We start from the raw sequence: 27,113 nt of genomic DNA on the forward strand, positions 1-27,113 counted from the left end.
AAATTTTTAAAAAATTCAAATAGCTAGCAAAACTTTTTAAATAATCATCGGATCTCGATGCAATTGGGCTTAAATTTTTGTGCGAATTATGTGTTTTTTATGTGTGAAGAAATAAATTTGAAAGAAAATTTTTTAAATATTTTTATATTTTTAAAAATTCAAATATTAAGCTAGCACAACTTTTTAATAATCATCGGATCTCGATGCAATTGGGCTTAAAATTTTGCAATTATTGTTTCATATGTGAAGAAATAAATTTGAAAGAAAATTTTTTTAAATATTTTCTATATTTTTTTTAAAAATTGACATATTAACCTAGCACAACTTTCTCAATAATCATCGGATCTTAATGCAATTGGGCTCAAAATTTCGTGCGAATTATGTGTTTTTTATGTGTGAAGAAATAATTCAAAAACAAAATTTTTTTAAATATTTTCTATATTTTTTTTAAAAATTGACATATTAACCTAGCACAACTTTTTTAATAATTATCGGATCTCGATGCAATTGGGCTTAAAATTTTGGGCGAATTATGTGTTTTTTATGTGTGAAGAAATAAATTTGAAAGAAATTTTTTTTTTTATTTTCTATATTTTTTTAAAAAATTGACATATTAAGCTAGCACAACTTTTTTAATAATCATCGGATCTCGATGCAATTGGGCTCAAAATTTTGGGCGAATTATGTGTTTTTTATGTGTGAAGAAATAAATTTGAAAGAAAAATTTTTTTTTATTTTTTAAATTTTTTAAAAAAATTCAACTATTAAGCTAGCACAACTTTTTTAATAATCATCGGATCTCGATGCAATTGGGCTTAAAATTTTGTGCGAATTATGTGTTTTTTATGTGTGAAGAAATAAATTTGAAAGAAAATTTTTTTTTTATTTTTTAAAAATTCAAATTAAGCTTAACTTTAATAATCATCGGATCTCGATGCAATTGGGCTTAAAATTTTGTGCGAATTATGTGTTTTTTATGTGTGAAGAAATAAATTTGAAAGAAAATTTTTTTAAATATTTTCTATATTTTTTTTAAAATTGACATATTAAGGTAGCACAACTTTTTCAGTAAACATTCAATCTTGATGTTATTAGACTAAAAATTACGTGTGAATTATGTGTGATTTATGGGTAAATAAATAAATCTAAAAAATTTTTCGTCAATTTATTCATTCTTTTTTTTTTTATGATAATACTTGTGTTTATAAAATCAATGAACAATGAACCTTTTAGAAGGTATAAATACAGGCGCGCGTATAAAACAAAAAAGAAAAACGATGAAAAATTAAATCTAGTGATTATATTTTCTAGAGATTTTTATTGCAAACTTCACACTTTTTGATTTTTCATTTGCTTTTTTTTGTTTTATTTTAAATTTTATTTTTATCATTGGATGCCGAATATTTTCTAACGCTTGGAAAATTTTTTTTTCTCTCTTATGTATTTTTTCTTTTATTTATATTTATTATTTTTGGTATTTGAGAAATAAAAAAATAAATAAATAAAAGAGAAAAAATAGTGAGAATACATATTTCAGTTGAGGCAACACAAAGCGGCCGAATGTCGGATTCGAAGAGGCTCACCTCGAAATGTAATTAGCAATAAATTTTCCAACAAACGTAAGCGAGTGCTTGCTACGTTTTCTACTAACTTATCGATCTTTTTATTCCAACTCGTATATACTCTATAGAAATTTACAATGATTTATTATTATTTTACGTTTTTTTTTTTTTTCATTTTTTTTTCTTTTTCATTCTCGAATCACAAGACTAAAAGTTAAGTGAAATTAAAGTATTGATTTCATTGATTTTATATATGAAAAAAAAAAAAAAAAAAATTCAATTGACTTTTTGTATATTACTGGTTAAAAAAACCTACACTTTGCTTAATGGAATTGATTGATTTTTTAAATTAAAATAGCCAAAAAAAAAATTATAATTTAATTTGTGCATAAAAACTTTTAAAAAAAAATTTGAAAAAGTAAAAAAAATCATAATTAAATATGTATTGTTGGTGATTCAATTATTTTAAGTCAAATTAAAATTGGAAAATCTAATTTACACACGAGCATGAACTTGATCATTTTTCTAAGAAAATGGCTGTTACACAAGTTTTATTATGCTGAACATGGAAGGTCGATATTGTGTCAGCAATTCAAGGTAGTTTGGATTTTTTTGATCTTTTTTTTTTTCATTTTATTTTCTCAAAAACTAAAATTGTGAAGAAAAAAATGTTGGTCGCGTTGTTGAAGAAAGAAAGACCTATAGGTCGGTTTAATTTTACGAACTTTTTACTTGGTCTCGAAGTGCTTGCACGTTCAACTCACAGCCAATTCACCAGTCGTGCCAACTACGCCACTGAGAATTCGTTGCTCATTTCATTTGCCACTCGTTTCTCACTCAGTTTCTAACATCTTTTCTAAAATACATAGTTTATCCGCAACTTTTTTGGTTGGCGGTTTACCACCCTCCTCAATTTTCAACAACAACTGTACCTTTTTTTTTTTTTATTTTTTATTTTTCTTTCTTTTTTTTTACCACAAATGCAATGTCTCTTTCATGGAATAAATTTAGTAACCCCATGTTTAAGGCAAAAGGCACCGATGACGGTCACTTTGTTACTACGACTTTTGTCGACTCAAATATAAGTAGTTCTTCAAAGTAATATTGAAAAAAATAAAATAAAAAAAAATCCACAAACTTTACACTTGGAATTTTTTTTTTATTATTTTTCCATTGCTAATGGATATCTTCAAACAGAAATATAAAAAATATAATATTGGGATTAAAAAATTCAGAGTATGCTCTGGATTAATTCAAATAAATTTTAGGCCATCAGTGATACCCGATATTACAGACACACCATCAAGCACGTGACAACGAATAAATTTTATTCAAAGTCTTCCGATGTATTTCCATGGTAATAAATACGTTTTTATATAAAATAAAAAAAACTAATTTTTAAATTATACACTGTGAATTCAACAATAATAAAAATAATGTTAATAATTTTTTAGCATTGCTATATAAATCATCAACAACTAGATCAAAAATAAAATTAAAAAAAAAAAAAAATTTCATTTCATTAATGATGATTCATCATTGATGAAACTTGACAACAGATGTTGCAATTTTTTTTTAGTTTTTCATATGTAATATTGATATTTGAAAGCTTGTATATTTCATTATTTGTTATTTTTTTTTTGGTATAATTGAAAATCGAAATATATCTCAAACAAACTTATTGAAAATGACGAAACTTTACTATGTGTATCAGCTTGCGAGTTTAAAGATATATACGAGAAAAAAAAGCAATAAAATTGTGCAACAACAACCACAGCGAAAATTGAAAATAAAATATTGATATAATTAATGACTCACCGAGAAATGCGCTGTCATCATTGTCAAGATCTAAATCAAGATCAGTTGAACAATTGGAATTCATTTGATTGTGTCTTATGAGATCCATATCCTCAATATTTGTTTGACACTCAATATAACGTTGTTCAATATAATCACTAGCAAGGAGTTCAACAAGGAGAGGTAAATAAGGAGATGTTAATAAACGGGGACTTGTTTCACGCACGCATCCAGGTATCCAGAGGCCAAGAAGACCGCAGGGTACCGCGGTGCCACCGTTAAGTAGTTCACCGCACAACATAGGTAACTGACGTCTATTTTATTTTTAACCCCACCTCCGTAAAGTCAAATATCTGTAATTTAAAAAAAAAAAAAATTAACAATAATTATATAAACATTAAAATTATTTATAAAAAGTTATTTAATTATTTTTATATATCAATTTGCAAGTGAAAAAAAAAATGATAAAAAGCCAATGGATGGATTACTTCAACTGTCTGGTCAAACAAAATTTACGGGGCGTGACGAATGACGATAAGACGACATACGGCATTCGAGACTGTTTATATGACACCCAACATTTGAACATCAGTATGCCTTTTATCCCTTATAAAATGTTTTCATGATAAAATGGTAATTTCGTTGTTGATAGCCGGCTTCCAATAGTACCACCTCTTTTTACACTTTAATCACATAAAATAATATTAAGTAAAAAATATTATTTCACTAAAATAATTACGGATACAAAAGTCCCTTCATTATACCATCATGTTAATGATCAAATGATCAAATTGAACTAGTCATTTAAAAAAATACGACATAATAAATATACATGTCGTTTTTTTTTTATATATAAATTTTATTTATTGGCTATAAAAAATTTTATATATATTTTTTTTAAATATATTCTAGTGTGAATGATGTCATACTTAATTCACCCACATAAATTTCAAAATCAATCGTAAAAATAATTTAAATACCGCAAGATGATGATAATTGCAGGAAAAAAAATTAAATAAAATTATTATTTATGAATTGATATGTTTAAAAATTTATTCAATGATCTGTACATGTATGCAAAATGTTTAGAAAGTGATGAGTTTAATATAATGACTTGACTCAGCAAGTGGTGATTCTCTCTTCGTGTCACTACAAATATATTTCAAGTGAGTCATAGACGAGAGGAGGCTATATACAGAGATGCAAATATTAAAGGTCATGAATATTCAGGCAAAATTAATAATCGAGTATCGCAGTGTATCTACAATACTTTCAACCCAAATATTTAAATTTTATATCTCTATTTATATTAAGTATAAAAAAATTTCCATTTAAATTTCTTTATTAAAAAAAAAAAGAAAAACTTTTGTTTATGCTAATGTATAGGTGTTTATAATTTTTCTTTATATTTTTTGTGTTTTAACTATCTCTCCTGTTGCTTGTTCTCATTAGGTAAAATAAAATAATCCATTCATGCGATAAATTTTAAACAATGAATGTAAAAACCGCGTGGTATTTCACAAATGGGCAATCGATATTCGATAGGCCACATGGAATGTGTTTAAAATGAAAAATATTCAACATAAAATAACATGACATATTGTATATCAAAACTATTATAATTATTATAGCATTTTTTTTTTTATTTTATTTTTTTTTATTATTTAAAATTGTAGTAGAGAGAGTTAATATATTTTTTAGTATTCAAAACGCCTCATTCGTTTTTGCATTATCGATGTATAACGACCAGTGGGAAGTCGAAAGAAAAAAATAAATTGTAATAAAAAAAAGTAAAACAAAGAGTAAAGGGAGAGTAAAAAAATAAAAGGTATGTTGGCCCTCTCTTACCATGCATTGGGAGATTGATTCCATCGAAATGGGAAAGACCTCACGCGGGACGAGACTCGAATAATTTTACGCTTCGTTTCACACTATAGCTGGTTAGTTTGATCCTAGTGACAATCAATCTTCAAATCGATCAGAAAAAAATACTCTGAATTAAATATTTATTTATTTTTAAATTTTATCAAAAATTATGTTTATAAATATAATATTTTACTCCGAAAAAAAATTAAACTTGCTCGTTGAATCGATTAAGTGTTGATGGAAATTTAAATTTTATATAATTATTTGAAATTAATTAAACTGTGACAAATACTATACAATTATTTAAATTACAATAAATTAACATACCTCTTATAAATTTGTCAAGTATCAAATAAATAATTTGATCAATAAAATAGAACATAGACCAAGTAAACACATGAAAATTCATAACAACAACACATTTGTCACTAGAAATATTTTTCAATTTACAAAACTGAGTGAAATAATAGAAAAAATAAAAAATTGCATGGAAATTAATAATGTCAATTATTTGATATACATGCAAAAGCAATCAGGCATTAGCCGCCAGAGTGTCGGACAGTCACTGTAGTTGCAACACCAGTACTGCCGTGTCGTTTTTACATCAGACGATTTCAACGAGTCGAAGAATACTGACCCAGGGCCGTCCGACTGTTGGGCGCCGTTACAATGTTATAATATGTGCTTATAATAATAAAATACCTTTTTTTTTTTCTATACCCAGTTAACTAATTTATTTTATTTTTTCTACAACCAATGTCAATGGGCAATTGGTAAAGTAGAACGAAAGTCCACAAAACCATCCCTCAAATGTTTGGCTTTGTTGACAGGCACGAAAGGTAAGGGTTCACACACGCAACTACATGCCAGTCTCGAAGTTTATTTTCCAGAAAGTTATTTTAATCAAATTTTATGTTTTTATTTTTTTTCTAAATTATATTTTATTTTTTTTTTAATTAGTAAATGATATAGTGGCATTTTGTTTTTTAATTTTTTTTGTTTGAACAGTTAGTTATTTTGCAAGACTATAATTTGAGTGATGAATTTTTTAAATAGTTTTAAATTAAAATTCAAAAATTAACATGAATTTTGTTTAATTAACTTGTATATAAAAATTATCTTCAAGTTGAAATGAAACAGTGAATAATTTATTGTCATCATTGGTGTATCTTTTTAACAATAAATTTTCATGTTTTCTGTACTTCTTCACATATATTTCTTTTATATCGGAAAAAAAAATCTAAAATAGCTTACTATAAGAAAAAAGTTTTAAAAAAAAAATTAGAGGTATATTACTGAGAAGTTTGCCAGGTCTACAGATATAAATCCTTGTAGAAAGAGGTCAAATTTTTCTTGAACTTACGATTCACCTCATCCCGTATATTTTGTCTGGGTAAACATGAAACTAGCGAGTCGTTACTAGACGTAATCTAAACGATGAAAACCGAGAAAATCTCTAAATTTTCAAGTTTATTTTACAAAAAATATCACCTTTGCGTGATGAGAAAATTTTTGAAAGATCTGTACATTCGTTATAATACAACTTTATAAATATCATCAAATTTTAATCGAGCTACACAACATGAAAATTTGAAAAAATAATTATTTAGTATGTATTATTTACTCAGCTGGTGGAAATATTTCTCCAGCATTATTCGTTGGTCCATTGTCGGAGAAATTACTTCGGAGAAATTACTACGGAGAAAACGGAGTAATGCCGGAGAAAGCTTGATACATCAAAAGATATTTAATTTTAAGTTTATCAAATTACCAAAGTTTCTTTATTTTTTTCCATCTTCAAATAATATTTTATAATGGAATATTCAAGGTCATCTGTGAGCTTTAATTTGTACGTTTCAAAAATAAAAAAACTAGTAAAAAAAAAAAAAGGGCCTCAGTCGAAGGAACATCACGTTTGCTCAAATTCAATTAGCCCCTTTGGTTATTCACTTACATTTACAGTGGACAAAGAAAACCATACGATAAAGAAAATAAGAAAATGGAAAGAGTGCCGCCTGGGACGAATTCTAACCTCACTTACATTTCTTAGCAATTGTCTATGTTGGCTCGACTCTATGCCATTTTAGTAACCCTCCAAAGAAAAATGCTCAAGGCAAGCTTTCAGTATTCGCGGATGGATTAAGGTGAAAAGAAGGTAATTTACCGGATCCGATCTTCTTGAGACTTTTTTTTCTTTCCTTTCTTCTTTTTTTTTTTTTATTTTGTTCATTGTCTCTTATTTCATTGTCACGTCAAAAAGACTCTGAAATCCAGCTGTTGGTTAACTTACTGTATTTATTTTCAATTTATTTTTTTTGTTATTAATTTCATACACTCATGATTCTGCAAATTATTTAACATTATTTTTTGTTTTTATTATTGAATTTCATTTGGTAATATAAACTTTCTCAGGGATGCTTATAATTTAATGATAAATTCGTTTGTTGTCTAGACATTTGTCCTCTTTAACTTCATCAATTACTTTGTTGTTAAATTATTTTTAGATTTAAATTGGCACATTTTACACCGTGAAGGTGTTTAAACTCAGACTCAACATGAATAATACATATAAAAAAAATCAATAAATTTAAAATAATTTAATAGTTTATAATAAAATTAAAAGATTCAATGTAATCTACTTGATAATAAATAATAATTATAGTTGATATATTAATTTGATGATAAAGAAAATTATCTTGAGGAAAAAAAACAATCTCAATAAATTTTTATAAATACAGTGTTTGAATTATAAGAAGGATCATTATTTTCATCAATTAAACTCATTACAATTAAACTTTTATCAGGTGGTAATTTTTTTGCAGGGTATAAAACATTAAACGATATACCAGGATAAAAAAATAAAAGGGGTTGAACCACAAAAGTAGCAGGTTGATTGATCGTAACGGCAGGCACCAGCCAACCTGGCGCCATCGTCAGCGATTCCCAACCCATGCTTTTTTTTTTTTTTTACCAGATTTTTATTATTTTCTATTTATGCTGTCTTTTATTCTTTTGTAAAATTTGTATTGCACGTGAAGAGGAGGAGCTCATCAACTCTCAGTGAATCGACAAAAAAATCACTAAATATTTCGACAGTTACGATACAATTAGAAAATAATTTTTATTCGTGAATTAATGACAAATAAAATTTAGGATATTAATTCTACTAACAAAAAATAAGTTTTTTTAAATTAAAGGGGTATTACGACTAGTACTACAGTTTTTTTTTTCGATATAAATTATTTTTTATTAAAAAATTCCACCTGAAATTATTTTTAAAAATTTACAATTTTTAATATCATCAGTTCTGTTTAGTCCAAACTAGGGGGTATTTTTTTCCGTACAAAAAGTACGAGCTCATAAAAATTGCATGAATCGATCAATATTTAAATTCCTCAGTATACCAAACATTCATGCCAAAGGCACTATGAAATTGCACGAAAATATATCTAAACAAAAATTTCATCAAATAGATATACATAGAATTTTTATATTAATTTTTCTAATAATATAAAAATAAAAATATCCTCTGGTTTATATATTAAAGAGGTGAAAAAACAAATTATCGACTTTGTAAAAAAAATACACAGTTAATATATTTTTATAGAAAAATGTTCACTTTCAAATCTCGTGACAACTCTTGTTTAAATAAATCGTTAAAATGTGTCGTATGTTTGTTCTCACGTTTTATTTGTTTATAATTTATTTTGTTTTTTTTTTTTCCATTCGTTTTTTTATATAGCGATTCGCAGCCAAACAACTTGCGTGTATGCAATTTTATCTGGTTGAATTCAACAATTTTTGTGAGATACGACTGGAATGATTCCAACCGATACACATTGAACCATCAAAAACCTATCGTGTTGATATTTTTCAAAAGCCCTTTTCATCGTCACCAAACTCAAACACACATTTTCCATAAAAAAGAAAAAAAAATTCCAGAATATTCAAATATCAATATTTACCTATAGAAAAATAAAATTCATTTTTATCTTTTTCACAAGGAAAAAAATTTTTTTCTCTACACCATTTCATGAATTTCAATTTTCAAATATTCTATTATTTTTTTTAGTCATGAATTTTATAATATTACAAAAAATATATTTTCTAAAACTCTTAATTCGAGTATTAATTATTTGCCAAGAGTTTCTCTCACTCAACTAAATAAGCTTGAAAAAAAACCACGTTGACAAAAATAGTAATTAAAGTTACTTGTTTCTTTTTTTTTCTCTTTTTAATATATATATTTTTTCATTTTTTTCTCGAGTACCCTGACATAAGTTAGACATATTATATGTATATACGAATAAACGTAAAAAAGTATAGTTATATATTATTCGCTCCTTACTTCCTCTTTCTCAGTTAACCCTCCTTTGCTAAGTTAAAAAAATGTTTATGAAGTCTGTTGAGATGATACAGCATAGCTTCCAAGTGACCCGAGAAATAAAAAAAAAAAAAAAAAGCTCACAGGCGAAAAACTCTGAAAGATGATGGAAACCAGAAAAGAAAGAAAAAAAAAAAAATGAAATTTTTACCAGTACGGTTTTAGAGCGGGGAATGAGTGACATGAAAATGAGGCCAGACCACTCTGTCACGCCCGAGGGATATATCAAAGTTCAGAAAAGAAAAAATCGAATAGAAAAAAAAAAAAAAAATTATTTAAATAAAAAAAAAAAAGAAAAACGAGTGGTTAGTTCTAATTTACACCGGTCATGATTTGTAAAAGCTTTTTCCCGTTATCAAAAAAAAAGCAAAAAAAAAAAAAAAACGTCTATAAATTTTCAATGTAAAAAAATTCAAATAAGTTTTTAAAAAAAGTTTTTATTTGCTTAATTGAAATTGATGATATATTGAAAAATAAAAATACATGCTATATTGAAATGTTTCTAATCCAGGATGAATGTGATCATCGAATAAAATTGTTCTGATAAGCTGGCATTAGGACGAGCCATTAGTAAATCCTCAATTCTGATTGTCCCCTTCAATTGGTTTAACACAAATTTCAAACAATAATATTCAAAATGGCTGATTATTCAATTATACAAAATCTTTTATCCTATTATATCAAAATATCAATTGTTTAATTCATTATTAAATTCTTTAAATAAAAAATAAAAATATCACAAATTTAATTATGAAAATTTAAACAAAAGAAAATAATTAAAAATCAATGAAAAAAAAAAAAATTAAATATTCAATGAAATATATAATTTAACCTAGTTTAAAGATAAATATAATTTCTGGATTAAAAAATTGATAATAAATTTTAAATTCCATTAATTTATATTAATTGAAAAAAAAGTATAATTAAATGTCACTTTGACTAAATGATATTAGTGTGTGTACATTTATTTTGTTGAATTTGCCATATTTAACGAAGCAACGTTACAAAATAATAATGATAGTGTATAAGAGGGTGTGAGAAGACTAGAAAGACGAAGCTTTACATTGGTGCTTTATGTCAGCCTTTTATTAATACTGTCGAGTAATGAAGTCAGTGTATGGCAATAAAGTTCTACATATAAATGAAGAAGAGCCAACAAGATGGCCCATGGATATAAGCAGTAACGTTCAATGTCTTTGCTATTTTTTTTATTCGTAATTTGTATCTTTTTTTTTCTGTTAATTCTTGAAATGAAATTAAAAAAAAAAAAGGAGCTTTTATTTCGTGATGTACATAGTGAGTCTTGTTCTTCTCTTCTTCCTTCAACATGAATTTTATTTTCTCAACAAAGTTTAATCACATCAACTCTCATGTACCATTTTGTATTGCATTCATGCCGAATAACATGCCACTATTTTTTATATATAAAGTATGCAGATAAACGAAAGTGGAGCAAAAATGCAGCTTTTTTTTTTCTCGTCTCTTTTGTGGGATATGCCTGGCTGTCTCGGTATGTTGTGTGCCATTATATATTATATACCCACAGGATCTTTTCTGAAGATTAAAAAAGAGTGGTGGTATTCGTCGCCAAAAGCATGATGAATAAACCGGTGGAATGAAAAAAAAAATATTCATAGAGATGCAGTTTTCTTTTTTTCATTTTTTGTTATTTGAAATATATATTTTTAAAAAGCAGATACATTTTTTGTCTCCCAAGGTAGAAAATAATAAAATGCGTGACAATGAACAGTTGTAAATGTTAACGGCAACCTTCATTTTTCATCATTATTTTTATTTTTTGTCATTTTTATTCTCATCGTTTTTTTATTTTTTGCCTGGGGAGTATTTAATGCAGCCCAAGGAGATTTTTTTTTTTTCTCATTGTTTCTATTCCCCTTGGGATTTCAACACTGACATGCATCCAATTAAATAAACGAAAATAATTAAAAATATTGATGATTATACTTTTCATCAAAAAAAAAAAAAAAATATTATATATTTGAAAAAGTCATAATTTCTAACAGAAAAAAATATTTCCATTCTCTGATACAAATCCTAATTGTATTGTTTTTTTTATTCGACAAAAAAAAAGCTCGATTAGTTGAGATTTCATCAACAGATAATGCTGAAACAACGACAGGATATTGGAGTAAATTTAAACTCAATTTAAAAATATATTTTCGTCCAAAAAAAATTCAGGCACAGCTAAATTTAATCCTATCATCAATTTTAAAAAACACATGAAATGCATATAGCTCAAATTGTCAGGTTTATTTTCGATTCCAATATGTGCTTTTTTTATATTTCCAAAAATCATTACTAATAAAATTGATCTCATGAAATTTTATTCTCAATTAAATAATAATTGAAGTAAATTAAATTTTAAAGAATATTTTTTCACACTCTACAACCAACTATATATAAAAAAAAAAAAAAAAAAATGATAATAAAATTTTCATTTTATTATGCCATGTAAATAGTTAAATATATTCAGTTGAAGTTGCGAGGTCGTCGGCACTGCTGAAGTATATATATATATTCCGATCGATTTCTATATGTTTGTAATGTCCGTTGGTGCACGTGCGCGTTACAAAATAATTAATGTAGGGGTCATTTTCAACTCATGAATATCCCAATTGTCTATAAAATAAAATAGCCTATACTTATAGACGTCTGTTATTTTTCTATTCGTATAACTGCAAATAATTTCTAGCCATGATAAAAAGCCATAGAAATAAAACATGATTCATACTAGTCGATAGAAAAATAATAAAAAAAAAAAAATACAATTGCGGTAAAATTGAAAAGTTTATTCCATTACTTTATGTCAGACTTTAAATCCCTTATTTGACAAAAAAGACACACATGACACAATGGCCAGTGTAACTGTAATCTGTATATATATCGAGAAAAAATAAAAAATATGTGCGGGGTTAGTTTAACCCGTGTCAAAGAGTCTGGTATATTTTGAGAGATTGTATATATAAGAATGGCTTTTGTTGCGCAAGTGGCTCTTCACACTGACAAAATATAAATACAATAAAAAAATATATAAAAAAGATTGTGAGAAATTTATAATAATAAAAAATAAAAAAAAAAGCTCAGGGACAAACCATTTCCTCAGGGTGTGAAGGTGAAGCGAAAGCTCTAGGTATCAAAGACACTTTGAACTAACTTAGACAACACACACGAAAAATAACTATCGGATTATTTTATTTTTTTTTTAAAAAAAGTCCATGTGACACTGACAAAAAAAAAGGGCTAAAAAATAACCACAAACTTTAACCTACATTGACTTAAATATTTTACACTTCGATTATTCGAAAAGCGAGATTGCTCATGTGGATAATCTCGACTAGTCCACCGAGAATTCATCTCTCAATGTTGAATGCCAAAGCCATTCACACAATTCAACAATCTGACACTACCATATTTCCCATTTTCATTTAAACTTATAATATACCATTCAAAAAGTTTTTTATTCCAAAAATTTCATTGGAACAAACATTGTATTATTTATCATCAATATTATTTTTTTATTTTTAGTATAATAATTTTTTTCAAAACACGAAATTAAAAGCTACAAATATATTCGTCATACAAATATACAATTAATTTTGATGTAGCAAGAAATTAATTGAGAGAAAACAAGTAGCGCTGACATGTTAAAGACACGTGATGGAAAACCAAAGACTCAGTTAACATCAACAACAACTGAGAGAAAAGATAAATGATTGATTTTGTGTATATGAGGATAACAACAAAAAGCGATTAGAATAGGAAACTTGTATTCTGGGTTAAACAGGCTATTTGCCATGTACAATAGAGGCACGTCAAGCTGACAGCTCGACTTAATTACCAAATGCTGTGTGATGTATAAGTGAGAGCATCTGTATGTATCTCCATTGAGATATATATACTTTGAAGCCAAAATTGTTGGCCTGCAAGTGCTTTATATTCTCATATACATTCAGGCAAGACAAGTGTATACACATTGATTAATATTATACAGCAAAAAACATGTTTGAGAAGCTCTAAGCTGCCAAATATTTTTTTCATAGAAATGTTACTTTTGACAAATTAATTAAATTATATTTGTCTTTATTACAATCAAGTTTATTTGTATGTATAATATAATTATCATCAATAAGTTTATTTGTATTTCATTTCAAATTAAAAAATAATTTTTTTATCACAAGATAAAAATACATTGACATTTGTATACAAAAGATAAACACACTGACATTCGTTGATCTGCGAGCTATTAAAAATAATAAATTTATCAATATGCTCGTTTAAATTTTTTAAATCCTACACATAATTTATCAGTCAACAGTTTTCTATACGCTGTGAATAACACAAATTAAAAATGTTGAGTGAAGTGATATTCAAGTTATTGGTTAATTTTATTATTTTTTCATCAATCACAATATTTGTCTGGTTGGTAATAAAAATATTTAATCATAAAAATTATTGGTACTCACAAAAAATACCTTACATCAAGGGAAATTTGCCGGTAATTGGAAACATGTGGTCATTGATAACAAGACAAGAAAGCTTTGTTACAATGTATGAAAAGTTTTATCGCACTCATCCAGAACAAAGTATGATTGGATTTTATAATTTTCAAAAACCATGTCTTCTTATACGTGATCCAGAACTGATAAAAATTGTTATGCACACTGAATTTACAAGTTTTGACAAAAATATATCAAGTCTCGATCGTAAGCTGGATCCATTGCTCAGTTCAAATCCATTTTTTACTTTCGGCGATGAGTGGAAAATTCATAGGAAAATCATGAACAATGGATTGAGCAATAAAAGATTAAAATTAATTGCTCAACAAATTTCAAATATTAGTAAAAAATTTAGTAACTATCTAAATGATAATATAAAAGATGAAATTGTCGTTGAAGCAGTAGATTTTTTTTCTAGCTTTACTGCTGAAGTAACAGCAACTTGTGGATTTGGAATTGATGGAAAATCATTTGACAAAAAAAATTCAAAGAATTTTAAAAATGTAGTTAAAAAATTAATTGAACCAAATTCAACTCAAGTTATGAGTGAACTTATTGGTTTATTTTTTCCTGTACTAAGAAAATTATTTCAAATTAAATTTATACCTCATGATATTGATGGGTATTTTCGTGAAATAATTCATGATGTAATTGAGGCAAGAAAAATATCACCATTAATTGAAAATGATTATCTTCAACAAGCCATTGAATTTTACAATTCAGAAAATGAAATAGTTGGACATGCTGCATCATTTTTTTTAAATGGACATTTAACATCAAGCTTTGCAATTGCTTTTACTGTTCTTCAAATAGCATCTCATCAAAAAGTCCAAGACAAACTTCGTCAAGAGGCAAAGCTAGTTTTACAAAAGCACGGTGGAGAAATGAATTATGAATGTCTACAGGAACTCAAGTATTTCGATAAAGTAATCAATGAATCCATTAGACTTTTTCCACCACTTGGATTTCTCGGCAAGGTATGTACCCAAGAGTACAATCTCACTGGTAGTGATGGTCTTCATGTTTGTGTTAAACCTGGAACAGACATCATAATATCTGTTCTTGGTTTACATCGTGATCCACATCACTGGACAAATCCAAATGACTTTAATCCTGATCGTTTCAACAACGAGGATAAATATCATCACAAATATTCTCATCTTGGTTTTGGAGCTGGATCACGTATATGTGTTGGCATGAGAGTTGCTATGTTACAGATAAAAGCATCATTAGCCACCTTGTTAATACACTGTTCTCTTGAAATTGATTCAAAAACTAAAATCCCGGTTACAGTCAGTCCAATGTCAAGCTTGTTTACGTTCACCGATGGTGGAATTTGGATTCGTATCAAGGCATTGAAACAATAACCATTACTTTTAATCAACAAGTTTTTTTTTAAATTTTTAAATGTTAAAAATAATAAATAAAAAAAAATATATACTATCTTTAGTGTGTCAATTATCGGATTGCTTTTGATTTAATCAATAAAATGAAAACTTTTGAAATGAGTCACGCATATCACTGTAATAATTTACTTGAACTAATTACGAAAATGCTGGGGAATAATGGCAATAGATGATTTAATGCGCTGAAAATTTTCCAATAATTGTACACGTATATGACAGCATGTCTAGGGGCTTAATTCATAAAGTGACAGCTGGCAGTCACTCATCCTCGTCAATTGTTTTTCTCATTTGATTTGAGCCTCGATGAGCTAGCTTTTCATTTTAATCAATTTCAAATTATTCACTAAATAATTTTGTTAAAAAAAAGTGACACTGTAATTAACAATAAAGCTTTGTGGTATTTTATTTTATTTTATTTATTTTTTTTTGTGTAGTTTAAATATCGCATTAGCAATAAATCTTTTTATGAAAACATGGTCAAGAGCATAAAGAAGAATTACGAATAGGCGTATATTCGTTGAACAAATATAACAATATGTAAGCTGAGAATTGAAAACATGAAAAACCACTTGGTTAACCCATTCAACTTAAATGTAGAGAAAAAGTTTTTCTGCTCTTAAACGTCTTACAAGAAACGTTTTCTTCAAATCCAAAAAAATAAATAAACAAATAAATTGAGTAAAAATATTTTCATTTTTGAATTTTATTCTCTATTATAAATTTATAAAAAATTTGAAGTAATAGTAATTTAAAAAAAAAAAAAACCACAACAATGAAAATCGAATTAATGAAAATTCTCATAGTCAGATAACAATGTGGTTTGGTTAAATACAATATCTAGCCGCAATTGCAGAAACATCTGGTGCCATTCTGAGTATGTATATCTACTTGTTAAGCCCAAAATGGTCACAATGGTAAATTAATTAATGTGTGGTTTAAATTACAAATCAAGAGAACAAATTTTAACCGGAAAATGAATTTTTAAAAATATATATTAGCCACTTAAAATACGATTTTTTATTTATTTATTTAATTTATTTGTTATATATTTTAATAATAAAAAAATAAATAAATAAATAATTAGATCAAGTTTTTGTCTAGCTTAAATTTAATTCAATTTTCTAATTTGTATATGAAACCTGAGGGAAACATTTGTAATTTTCTATTAAAATATTTATATAAATCTTTATTTTGAGGAAAACAATTTGAGGGTGAGGGTCAATATAATCACAATGAAAATGACTAAAGACACCTCATATATAAGTTAACTTTAGTGAGTTCATGTGAGTAGATAAATATACGTAGAGTATAGCAGTGCATCTTTCTTTGATTTCCCAAGGGAAGTCTCGCTTTGGTCCCTACGACGAGTTTATAAAAGTAGAAGGGAAATGCTACAGCTATAAACATGAAAAATTGAAAGAAAAACTTTTGAAAAATAATATTAGCTTGTACAACTGGAAAACGTAGTGTATGCAGTAAACCCTCCAATACTAAAAAATGATTTATTTTATTGTTCTTCGAATAGCTAGCATAATTTCCCTTTTCTTGAATTTTCTTTTTTTTTTTCTTTTTTTTCTACATTTTGAACTCTACATTTTCTCACACACCATTTATTTCATATATTTATCTCTTTGTCATATTGCTTTATTTTTTTTTTCATCTTTTTGTCTTTTCTCTTTCAATTTTTTTTTTTTATGGTATATAGTTTTTTTTTTCGGTGAGAGTTTCTCTGTTTATCGGAAAATCGAAACGAGAAACAACAGGTAAAGGAAGAGTAAAAGTTAGAAGCAAGAAAGAGGTGTTTTAAGAGGGCCTAGAAATACATCACCAACTGTGTAAAAATAAACTCAATTCTCCTAGTTATCAAGCACAATATTTTTTAAAAAACTATTAATGAAAACCTTGACAGCTGGTCGAATGTTTTTTTACACTTTCATTATCAATTGATATTTGTATTTTTTTTAAATTTCTTTTTGATCAATTTAGCTCTTTAGTCAGTCTTATTTTTCAATTGTAAGTGGATCGTTAAATTTCATGGCTTGTTGAGTGACGTGATATCAACAGGTATAGAAAAGTGAGAAAAAAAAAAAAAAAAAAACCATTTATCCAATGAAAAATTCAAATCAATGCAAGATGTCACATTTGTCAATTGAAAAGAAAAAAAAATAACCTTATATTTCACCAATAATCGATTTTATTATGAATTGTTTTGTAAAAAGTTAAATGAAATCACAGCTAAAATAAAATTTACAAACGAATTTATTATTTTACAAAATTTTAAAATATTTTCCACGAAAAAAAAAAAATACGAATACATTAAATTAAAAAAAAATTGATAAATATTTATAGTATGAAAAATAAAACTTTTTGTCAGTTAATAGTATATGCACACGAAAGTGCAAATTCCTATTATAATATATCCGAGGTTGGTAGTATACGCTGATATCAGAAACGACATTCACAGTTTGGTGAAAGCATTCATTTGAAGTACGACCTGCGAAAACAATGGTGTCCCTAATCTCGGTCATTCACAATGCTCGACTTCTGGTATTTCCTATTCGAGAATATTCATCTACCACCATTCTCCCAAACTGCATATACTATTATGTAATATGTATATGTATTATATAGCTATATGTACTTGATTGCATGTGTATGTATTTCAACCTTTCAACACCATTTCTCACCGCAGCTTTTTCCATATATACATTCATGTCAGCTTTTCTCTCTCTCTATTTTCACCCTTTAAACTTAAATTCTCTCGCCTGACTATGCCTCTTTTACTTAATACAAACACAACCAAATAAATCATCATCATCATCAATACAGAATTTTGTAATCGATTTTGCGGTTTTATGAATTTAAAAACTTTTAAACTAACGTGTTACATTATATAACATTTAAATGTATTTTCATTTAAATAAATTTGAATCATGAAATTTATATCATGAAAAAATATATTAAATTTTAATTTGTAAATTTAATTTTTTGATAATTTAAAAATTTATAAATAGATGAATTGTTTTATAGTTATGTATAAACTGGATGTAAATGATATTTTTATTTTTATATTATTTTATTTTATTTTACATATGAATACGTTATTATTTTTGTTTTTTTCTGCATTCATACCTTCACCATACACCAGGGAGTTTAACTTTTTTTTTTTTCAATGGCTCAATGTTTTTATTTTATTCAAGATTAACAAAGAGAAAAAAAAAAAAGCGTGTGTTTTGTGTTTCACGACCTACATCTCTAGAGTCCTCTTTACTTTTTATTTATATATTTTAAATTTATTTATATTGCACAAAAGTATTTACCAAGTCTTTGGATAGAAATACAAAGCGATTATTATTTATTTAAGTACAATTAACAACAGGTATCTTTCAAACAAAAAAGCATTAAATTTTTTTATAAACACAACGTAAGAAATTGAATTGGAAGTGTGCTTCGATATTCGATTTTATCCCTCTTCCCCCCAGCCCCCCAAAAAAACCATTCATCTTCGGTCACCCGCGATTCCAACCACTGTATTTCCTTCCTTCCTTCCTTCCTTCCGCTTTAATTCTCACTCTACAAAGTAAATATATATAACGTCAAAATTAACCCACCCATCATTACTTTTACTATTTTCGTGCCAATAACCGAACAAACATATTATATATTTCATCAAATTACCCATATTCCATGTATTCAAAAATAAATAAAGTTATTTAATTATCATTAAAACTTTTTTTTTCTATTAATTAATTTTTTATGTCAATCGTTTTATTTTTTAATAATTATATATTATCTAAATAACAAGTACAATATATGCTTTTATTATTTGAAATATTTTAAATCTAAAAGCTCAGTGCTGCTCTATGTAAAATTGACATTTTTAAAATACCAAACATCAAAGAGTCATTTCTTTTTAATTTTTTTAATCAATAAAAATTAAATAAATTATTTCTAACATTATCCTAATTGTCATAGCAAAAAACTTTTAATTGTATTTATTAAAAATTAAATGATTAAATTGATCACTATGATTGAGCTTTTACACTATCATGTATGCTAAAATTTCATTAGCACAAAGTGCAAACATTCAGTTGTGTATTAATTAAATTTAACTTTTAGAATAACAAAATTAACTCAAATAATTTTGTAATATATTTTTGACCTAGTTAAACGAAATAGAGTACATCACATCTGTATTGGTTGAATTTTGAAAATATCTTTTTTGTGTGTAAAATAAAAACTAGTTTAAAATTATAAATAATAATGCTATAGTCACTTGATAAGTAGCTACATCATAAGAATAATTAGCATAGTGATACCCTTGAGTGTTAAAAAAGATAAAAAAAAATATATATGAAAATAAAATTTATGATGACAATAAATAATAAAGAGTAAAGTAGATGAGATGTTGAATTGTGTCTGACCAATGTAGCAATTTCTACTGTCAACTGAGTCAAACAATCTCTCCAAACATATTTTTAGGAATGCTTGCAAGAGATAGTGTATGCATACACACAAGACATAGTACATACGAGGAAAATATGTGCAGTGATGAAGAGAGAAAGAGCTTGTGGACATACAGGATGACCTAACTAACACCCTAAGTGTGACACTGTCTAGCAAACGGTATACATGTATACTCTATACAATGCTTACAATGTGGAACACAGTATGGCATTTTGAAACTAAAGACCACGTTTAAATTATTACCGGATAAATTATTAAACCTTTTATCATAATTTTACAATCTATATCTCATTTAGTCTCAATTGTAATTTGTAAATTTGTATATCTTTTGCAGGATGTAAGCTCAATGGAAGATAGATTTATTCATTTATTTATTTATTATTTTTTCCAATTTAACATGAAATAAAAACCCTCAAATAAAATTTAGAAAAATTTATAATAAATAAATATTGCTTGATAAATAAAAACAAGTAAAGTTTAGTAAATATATTTGTGAGAAAAATAATGACCTCGTTTTCAGATGTAAGTATATATTTTGTTTTACAAAATTCAAGTTACACAAAAAAAAAAAAAAGATTGGGTCTCATGGTTTGGGTTGATTTATTGGTTCACCCTTAATCCATATATTTTCCAAAATCTTCACACACCAACACACACACACACACACAACCATCATATAAAATAAAATAAAAAAATAAAAATTACAAAACAAATAAAATAAGTGAGAAGTTGGACTGTCCACAAACTTTTTCTCATCGCTCTTCACAAGTAGTCATGTTTTTTATTTTTTTCTCTTTTTTACATAAAAAATAAAATAAAAAAATCTCTCACTAAAACATAAAAAAAAACGTGAAGAGAAAATAAAAAAATATAAAATAACGAGATAAAAAAAAAAAAAAAAAAAAAAAAAATCCTAAAAGACATTTATTCATTTTATTATTATTATTATATTAACTCGATTTTCATTTTTTTTATTTTGGAGTATAAAATTGTTTGAAAAATCATGTACTCTTGTAAAAAAAAAAAAAAATGATGATAAAAGCTGGAGAAAAGCAGGTAGAAAATGTAGTGAAAATTAGTCTAACGTGGTTGCACTCAATAGTGTCATATAGATGTTAACATTTTAGCACTTTTCGAGTGTATATTCCTTCTGTGCAAGCCAACCCGAGCTTTTTTTTTTCTACAGTTTGTTGCAATATGTGAATGCACGACCACTTTAACCCATATACATGTATAATAAAATATACATACAATGTATGATATATATACCTAAACACATATAAACTTTATATATATGTATATAAATATAACACCACACCAACCAACACGTAACATTATACGTTATACTAAATATCTAGAAATTCAAGACAGGCAAAAGAGATCTCTCAGGAGCTTGTGACCATAAATCCCAACCTCGGACATATCTCGAAGAAAACCCATGGATTTTCTCATACTTATGGCATCAAGTGATGTGGTTTGCATAAATAATCAAACTATTCTGCAAAATCATCTCAATGTTAAACTCTCGCTCATGATACTGTATCCAATTTATGAATATTTATTTCAAATATAACTTGATTATATATTTTTTTAAATAATCAGCAAAATAAGGTCAAGTTTTATCTATGTTAAAAATTTCTTCTACCCAAACGAATCAATAGATAATTTTAAAAATTCCTCACGTGAATAGAAATAGGTTTCGATTTTTTAAAGAAAAAATTTCAACATTGTCCAAGTGTTATATTTAGTGGGAAAAAAATTCAAACGTCTCTTTGCATTTTTAATTATATTAAAAAATTGTATTTAAAAAAAAAAATCTAATTTAATATTAAACGAGAAATATTTCAAAATAATATGTCAAGTATTATTTAATAACAGGCAAAATTAATTCACCAAGTCATTGATTAATTAAGTCAATTTTCTTGATTCACCATTATCATATATTGATTAAATTAAATCATAATAAATACGATAATAATATATTTTCATATAATGAAGCATTACAGATTGATAATCAAGGTGAATTTTCCTGACACTTGAATTTTGTGTCGCATAATTGCACAAGTTTAACGCTGACGAGCGTTAAAACTGATTGCTTTAAGATACCACCACTACTATCACCACTAGACTTTGTTACGAAAATCCAATACAATTATGCTTAATTGTTATCAAAAACTTTAATGTTTCATTATCTTGTTGAAATAATTTTGACTTGAAAACTTTTAAATTTACGTTTAATTAAATTTTTCTAAATATAAATAAAAGAAATTTAAGTTATTAAAAATTTACAATAATATAATACGATTCAATGAGATTAGTAGAGGTAAAATTTATATTTTTTTTTCAAGACTAATAATAATTTATTTACCGAGTCTAGTTAAAAAAAGAAAACCGATTGTTAAAGTCACTTCTGTTGATGATTAAGTATGTGTAATTAAAATAAATATTTAAATACCTAAAATGAGTCTAGACTCTAGCTAAAATTAAGGCACACTCATGTAATTTTTAAATTGTAAAAAATTGATTTGATTTATTGAAGAATAATACTTGATAAATAAATAAATTATCCTCTTCATAATAAAAGAGGTTAAATTTATATCTTCAAATTGATTCGATTGATTATAATAAATGAACCAAGTTTTAAAATGTTTTTCAAATTTTTAAATATGAATATATAAAGAAAAATATTAATTTATAATTTGTATAAAACTGGTTTTAAGTTGGACTATATTGATTTTTTATATAAACTATTATTTTCATCTAAATTTCATTTCACGAGCCGTTGCACAGCTATACTTGCATTTGAAAATTTCTCTCATTTTTATTTTTACATAGTTGTATAAATATATGTGTGGGTGTATTGTACATATGGGTCTATACATTTATCCATTCACTTTATATATTATACACTTTCATTTCACTTGCATGTGTAAATCTCGCACTCCCGCGTGCTTTTAAGCTCCACAAACACTCTCACCCTCATAATTGTCACTTCCTGCATTTTCTCATTTTCACACCGTTGACAATGGAAAAATACACAAAACGAGTCTCATTAAGGATGCGATTTTTTTTTATTTCCATTAAGCCAGGATAAAAACTGCCAAAAACAATATTTTATAAATAAAATTTAAAAAAAAAAAAAATACAGACTTAATGAGGAAAAAGCCACTATATACATTACAGTATTTACACTGAGAGAAATTTTAACTAAAAATTACAGACGTATAAGAAAAAATTACAAAGCGAATAGTAAAAACTGCGTTCCTCCGATTATTTGTAAGAATTATTCGTATATTGATAAATAATTTTTACAATAAAGTTATGTAAAAAGCCAACTATATACAACACTAAGCCATAAAATTACATAAATTGTAAAAAAATGATAAATTCACGAATGTAAAAGCAGACTGAGAATTTACACTATTAGAATTTACTATATTTTATTATAAAAACATTTTTTAAAAATGCTAGATTAGAACAATCAATAACATAAACGCTCAAAACTAAAACTAATTGATAAATAGAAAAATTTATTCTTATAAATTCAGAAATAAATTACCAACAATAAAGCTTAACATATAGCTTCAACAGATAATAGAAATGAAATACATGAAAATCATTTGTTCAATAATCTTGTATTATTTCTACAACCAGAATTTAAAGCGATATAGTAAAAATATTTAAGTCTATGCTAACTTTTATATGCATGATAAATTTTATTATATGTTAGAATATTTATTAAATTGTTCAGTAATTTGAACTTATAATATATCGTTTTCAAAACATGTATGTGCTAATTGCATAACTCATTATCTAAGACATTAATCAAGTACAATTGTTTAGAATTAAACAATAATTAACTCCACTCAACCCATGTCTATCTGCAATAGATAACGATGTACAGAAGTAACATAACAATGACATTGTGTGACATTTACATAATTTATTGTAAATATCACCACCCAATAAAAATACAAAGCAGTATAGTAACATTCAACATGGGTTAAAACAGTGTATAAAACTAAAAGCTGTTGAATATTTTAAAAAACTTTTAAAAAGTCTATATTCAAAAAAAAAAAAAAAGAAAAATCATGATCAAGTAATAAAATTAAATAAAAATAAAAAACATAAAACTTTAAATTTAAAAATTTGTAATATTTAAATACTATAAAAATATATAAGAGTTTCAGGGTATATATGTTATAGACAAAACCACCCTGACTGAACTACGCAGAGTAACCTCGTCACCCCCGTGCATGCAAACCACCCAATCTCAAGTAGGACATTCAAGGGTACACCACTATATTGGATATGCATGTATATTGGTGATATCAAGGGGAAAGAGAATATTATCAAATTTCAGGTTAAGGTCAAAATATTTCGATTATTATTATCTTGAAAATAATATATGATAATAAATAAAAATAAATAAAATATAAGATGGAAAAATAAAATAATAAAAAAAGTTTGAAAAAAAATAAATGAGAATAGGTGCGTGAAGATGTCGCAAAGAGTATTGACGTCGGGTTGCTTTTAAATATTGCATCCAAGTCACGTTTTGAGAAGCCGTATTCCTCTACCCCTGCCAACTTTTTTTCTTTGCCCTCTGAGCCACCTCAAAGCTATACCATCCCCTTTCATCTTGAGCTTCCCCCTTTTGCACAACTTTGTCTGACGTCTTGGCACATCCCGACGGTGTGTAGTCGAACGTCGCATAACTACCGCAAGGTTTCTAAGGAGACGACATGAACAAACGAGAAAATAAAAGAAAAAAAAAAAAGTCGAAATGAAAAATATAAGATTGATAGGTCTAATTTTTTTTTTCTTTTTAGCTATTTTTCTTTTAATCCTCTATTGCAGAAATGAACTTCATTGGGTTTTGAAATAAAAAATTATTGATTTTTTTAAAAAAATTTAGTTTAAATGTAGGTGAAAAGTTCAATGGATATTTTATAATTTATTTTATTTTTATGTCTATTCAAATCGTGACAGTTGATGTATAATTTTTTTTTTTTTTTTTTAATATTATGAAATTTTTATGTTAACGTATATAAAATGGTTTAAATTTTAAAAAATAATTATCACTAATTTTGACATTAATTAGATGACAAAGAAAAAAAAAAAAACTAGAGTAATTGTTAATTATTAATAAAATAATTAAATATTGAATAATAATTATTTTAAATTCTCTGGAAATAATTAAATTTCATTATTTTATAAATCAATAAATTCAATTTTTGTCATTGGCTTTTCAAAGCAAATATTAAATATCAAATATGAAAAATAATAAAATAACAGAAAATAAAACTCTAATCATTTTGTGTTTCAATATCTTGACATTTATCCGGTAAACAAACTTGGAAATGAAAAAGCTTTTCCGCATTGTTATTACGTTAGTTTCAAACTAATATATTTTACACAATAAAAATAACTAGGCCACTGTAGACGAAGAAAAAAAAAATCATAAAATAAATATCGTAAAAGATAAAAAATATAAATAAATAAAAAAAATTTTTAAAACACGAACAAGGGAAAAAAAAATGATTAAACAAAAAACAAAGTAATAAAAACTTACCATAAGGAAAAAATTGTGCAAATCGTCTCAACCGCAGTTGTTTGTTTTCGTTTTTAATAATTTTTCTTAAAATCTAAAAACCAACTTTTTTTTCGTTTTTTTAATTACTGTTTTTAATTTAATTTTTTTTCTTTTATTGTTTATCTAGTTGTTTCAAGTTTTTCTTTTCAAAATTTTCACACTCTACTGCAATACATAGCACAAACTCGTTACTCTTTTGCGCTAGAAGCACACGAGGCTTTTTTTTTTCTCAGTTCTCGACGTGTCTTTTATATATACTTTTTTTTTGTAATATTTCGCTTGAATATCTACTACCCCCACTGATAAAAGCCTCGTGTGGCCTTGGTCCTCAACGCGCAAGCGAAAAAGCGCTCTTGTCACTTTTTAACACAACCAAACAATGAGTCAAACAAAAAATCTTATAATTCACAATGAAAAAAAATAAAAAAACTTTCTTTCTCTCTATTTCAATATTAAAATATATTAATCCAATTATCAACTAACAAATTATTAAAATTCATAATCACATTTGAAAAAAAGAAGAAAAAAAATTATTTTTTTTCTTATTTATTAAATTAATTGAAATTGTTATTGGTCGAATTTTGTAAAAATAATAAATAATCAAATTTTAGTGTTTATTCTAAGAGGAGCGACAAAAAAACGTGTCACTTTACATCGAGCACGCAGCCCAGGATAAGGTTATGAGACAGTGAGTATGTATTTGAATCGCCTGCGCGTTTACTAGCCAAAAATAAAACGTCATGGCGATGGCGCTTAACAGGGGATGAAAAAGAGAGACAGATATATACATTGGAGGGATGAAAACATGTGTGTAGAAAATTTTTCTCACTTTATTAAAATGAGACAAATCTATCCCTTTCTCAATCTACCAACCACCACTATTCAAGTGACCTCACGCGCGCGCATCAAATCATCCCCTCTGTTCTTTGTGAAAGGGCCAATATTATATACTATATATTGTTTGAAAAATTTAGATATATGCAAATTTACCACCTCTCTTAAAATTAGTTTAAAGATGATATTAAAATAATAGTATGACAATTAACATTGGTCATTCAATATTTTTTGTGAATTTTTTTCTTTCAAATCGCTAATTTATATTATATTTTATAATTAATTTTATTTATATGTCATTAATATAATAATCACTGAATGTTGCGGGTATTTTCTTTTGGATGATTTTTATTTATTTTTTTTTTTTAAGAAATTAAAGGATCATGACTTGATGAAAAAAAATCTGCAGCGGAAATAAAGAAAATTGGTAAACGAGACTCGAGAAAATTGGTGAAATAAAAAGTTAAGGGAAACACTGATTAGATTAAAAATTTATTAGGAACTTAACAAATCAATAATTGATATATAAAAATTAATTTTTTTGATTGAACCACATAAAAAAGTTAACTAGTTTTATTGTCTATTCATAACGAAAAAAAATATTCAAATAAAATAAATTTTATTTTTTAAATGTTGAATATGAAAAGTAAAAAATATTTCAAATTACTCACCAAGGCTGTATAG

At 26.1% G+C, this 27,113-nt stretch overlaps 2 protein-coding genes across 4 annotated transcripts in view; one reads left to right on the plus strand and one right to left on the minus strand.

The window, feature by feature from the left end:
* Positions 1–26,285, minus strand: part of LOC122858863 (protein Fe65 homolog) — a 90,320-nt gene extending 64,035 nt beyond the window's left edge. Inside the window, exons 1-2 of one of the 3 annotated variants that reach the window (XM_044162065.1) lie at positions 25,575–26,285; positions 3,381–3,712 (exon numbers count right to left, since the gene is read on the minus strand). In XM_044162065.1, the coding sequence (XP_044018000.1) occupies positions 3,381–3,660 (280 nt within the window). In that variant the 5' untranslated portion in view covers positions 3,661–3,712; positions 25,575–26,285. Of the gene's footprint in view, positions 1–3,380; positions 3,713–5,552; positions 5,793–25,574 lie in introns of those variants that run through there. The other 2 variants (XM_044162063.1, XM_044162064.1) reach the window with 2 other exon arrangements.
* Positions 13,947–16,081, plus strand: LOC122858869 (cytochrome P450 6l1-like). Its single transcript, XM_044162081.1, has one exon. It carries the CDS (start codon positions 13,979–13,981, stop codon positions 15,491–15,493), a length of 1,515 nt encoding a protein of 504 aa, XP_044018016.1. The 5' UTR covers positions 13,947–13,978; the 3' UTR covers positions 15,494–16,081.
* Positions 26,286–27,113: the final 828 nt, after the last annotated feature.

The sequence above is a fragment of the Aphidius gifuensis genome, linkage group LG6, assembly GCF_014905175.1.
Source record: "Aphidius gifuensis isolate YNYX2018 linkage group LG6, ASM1490517v1, whole genome shotgun sequence".
Lineage (NCBI taxonomy): Eukaryota > Metazoa > Arthropoda > Insecta > Hymenoptera > Braconidae > Aphidius > Aphidius gifuensis.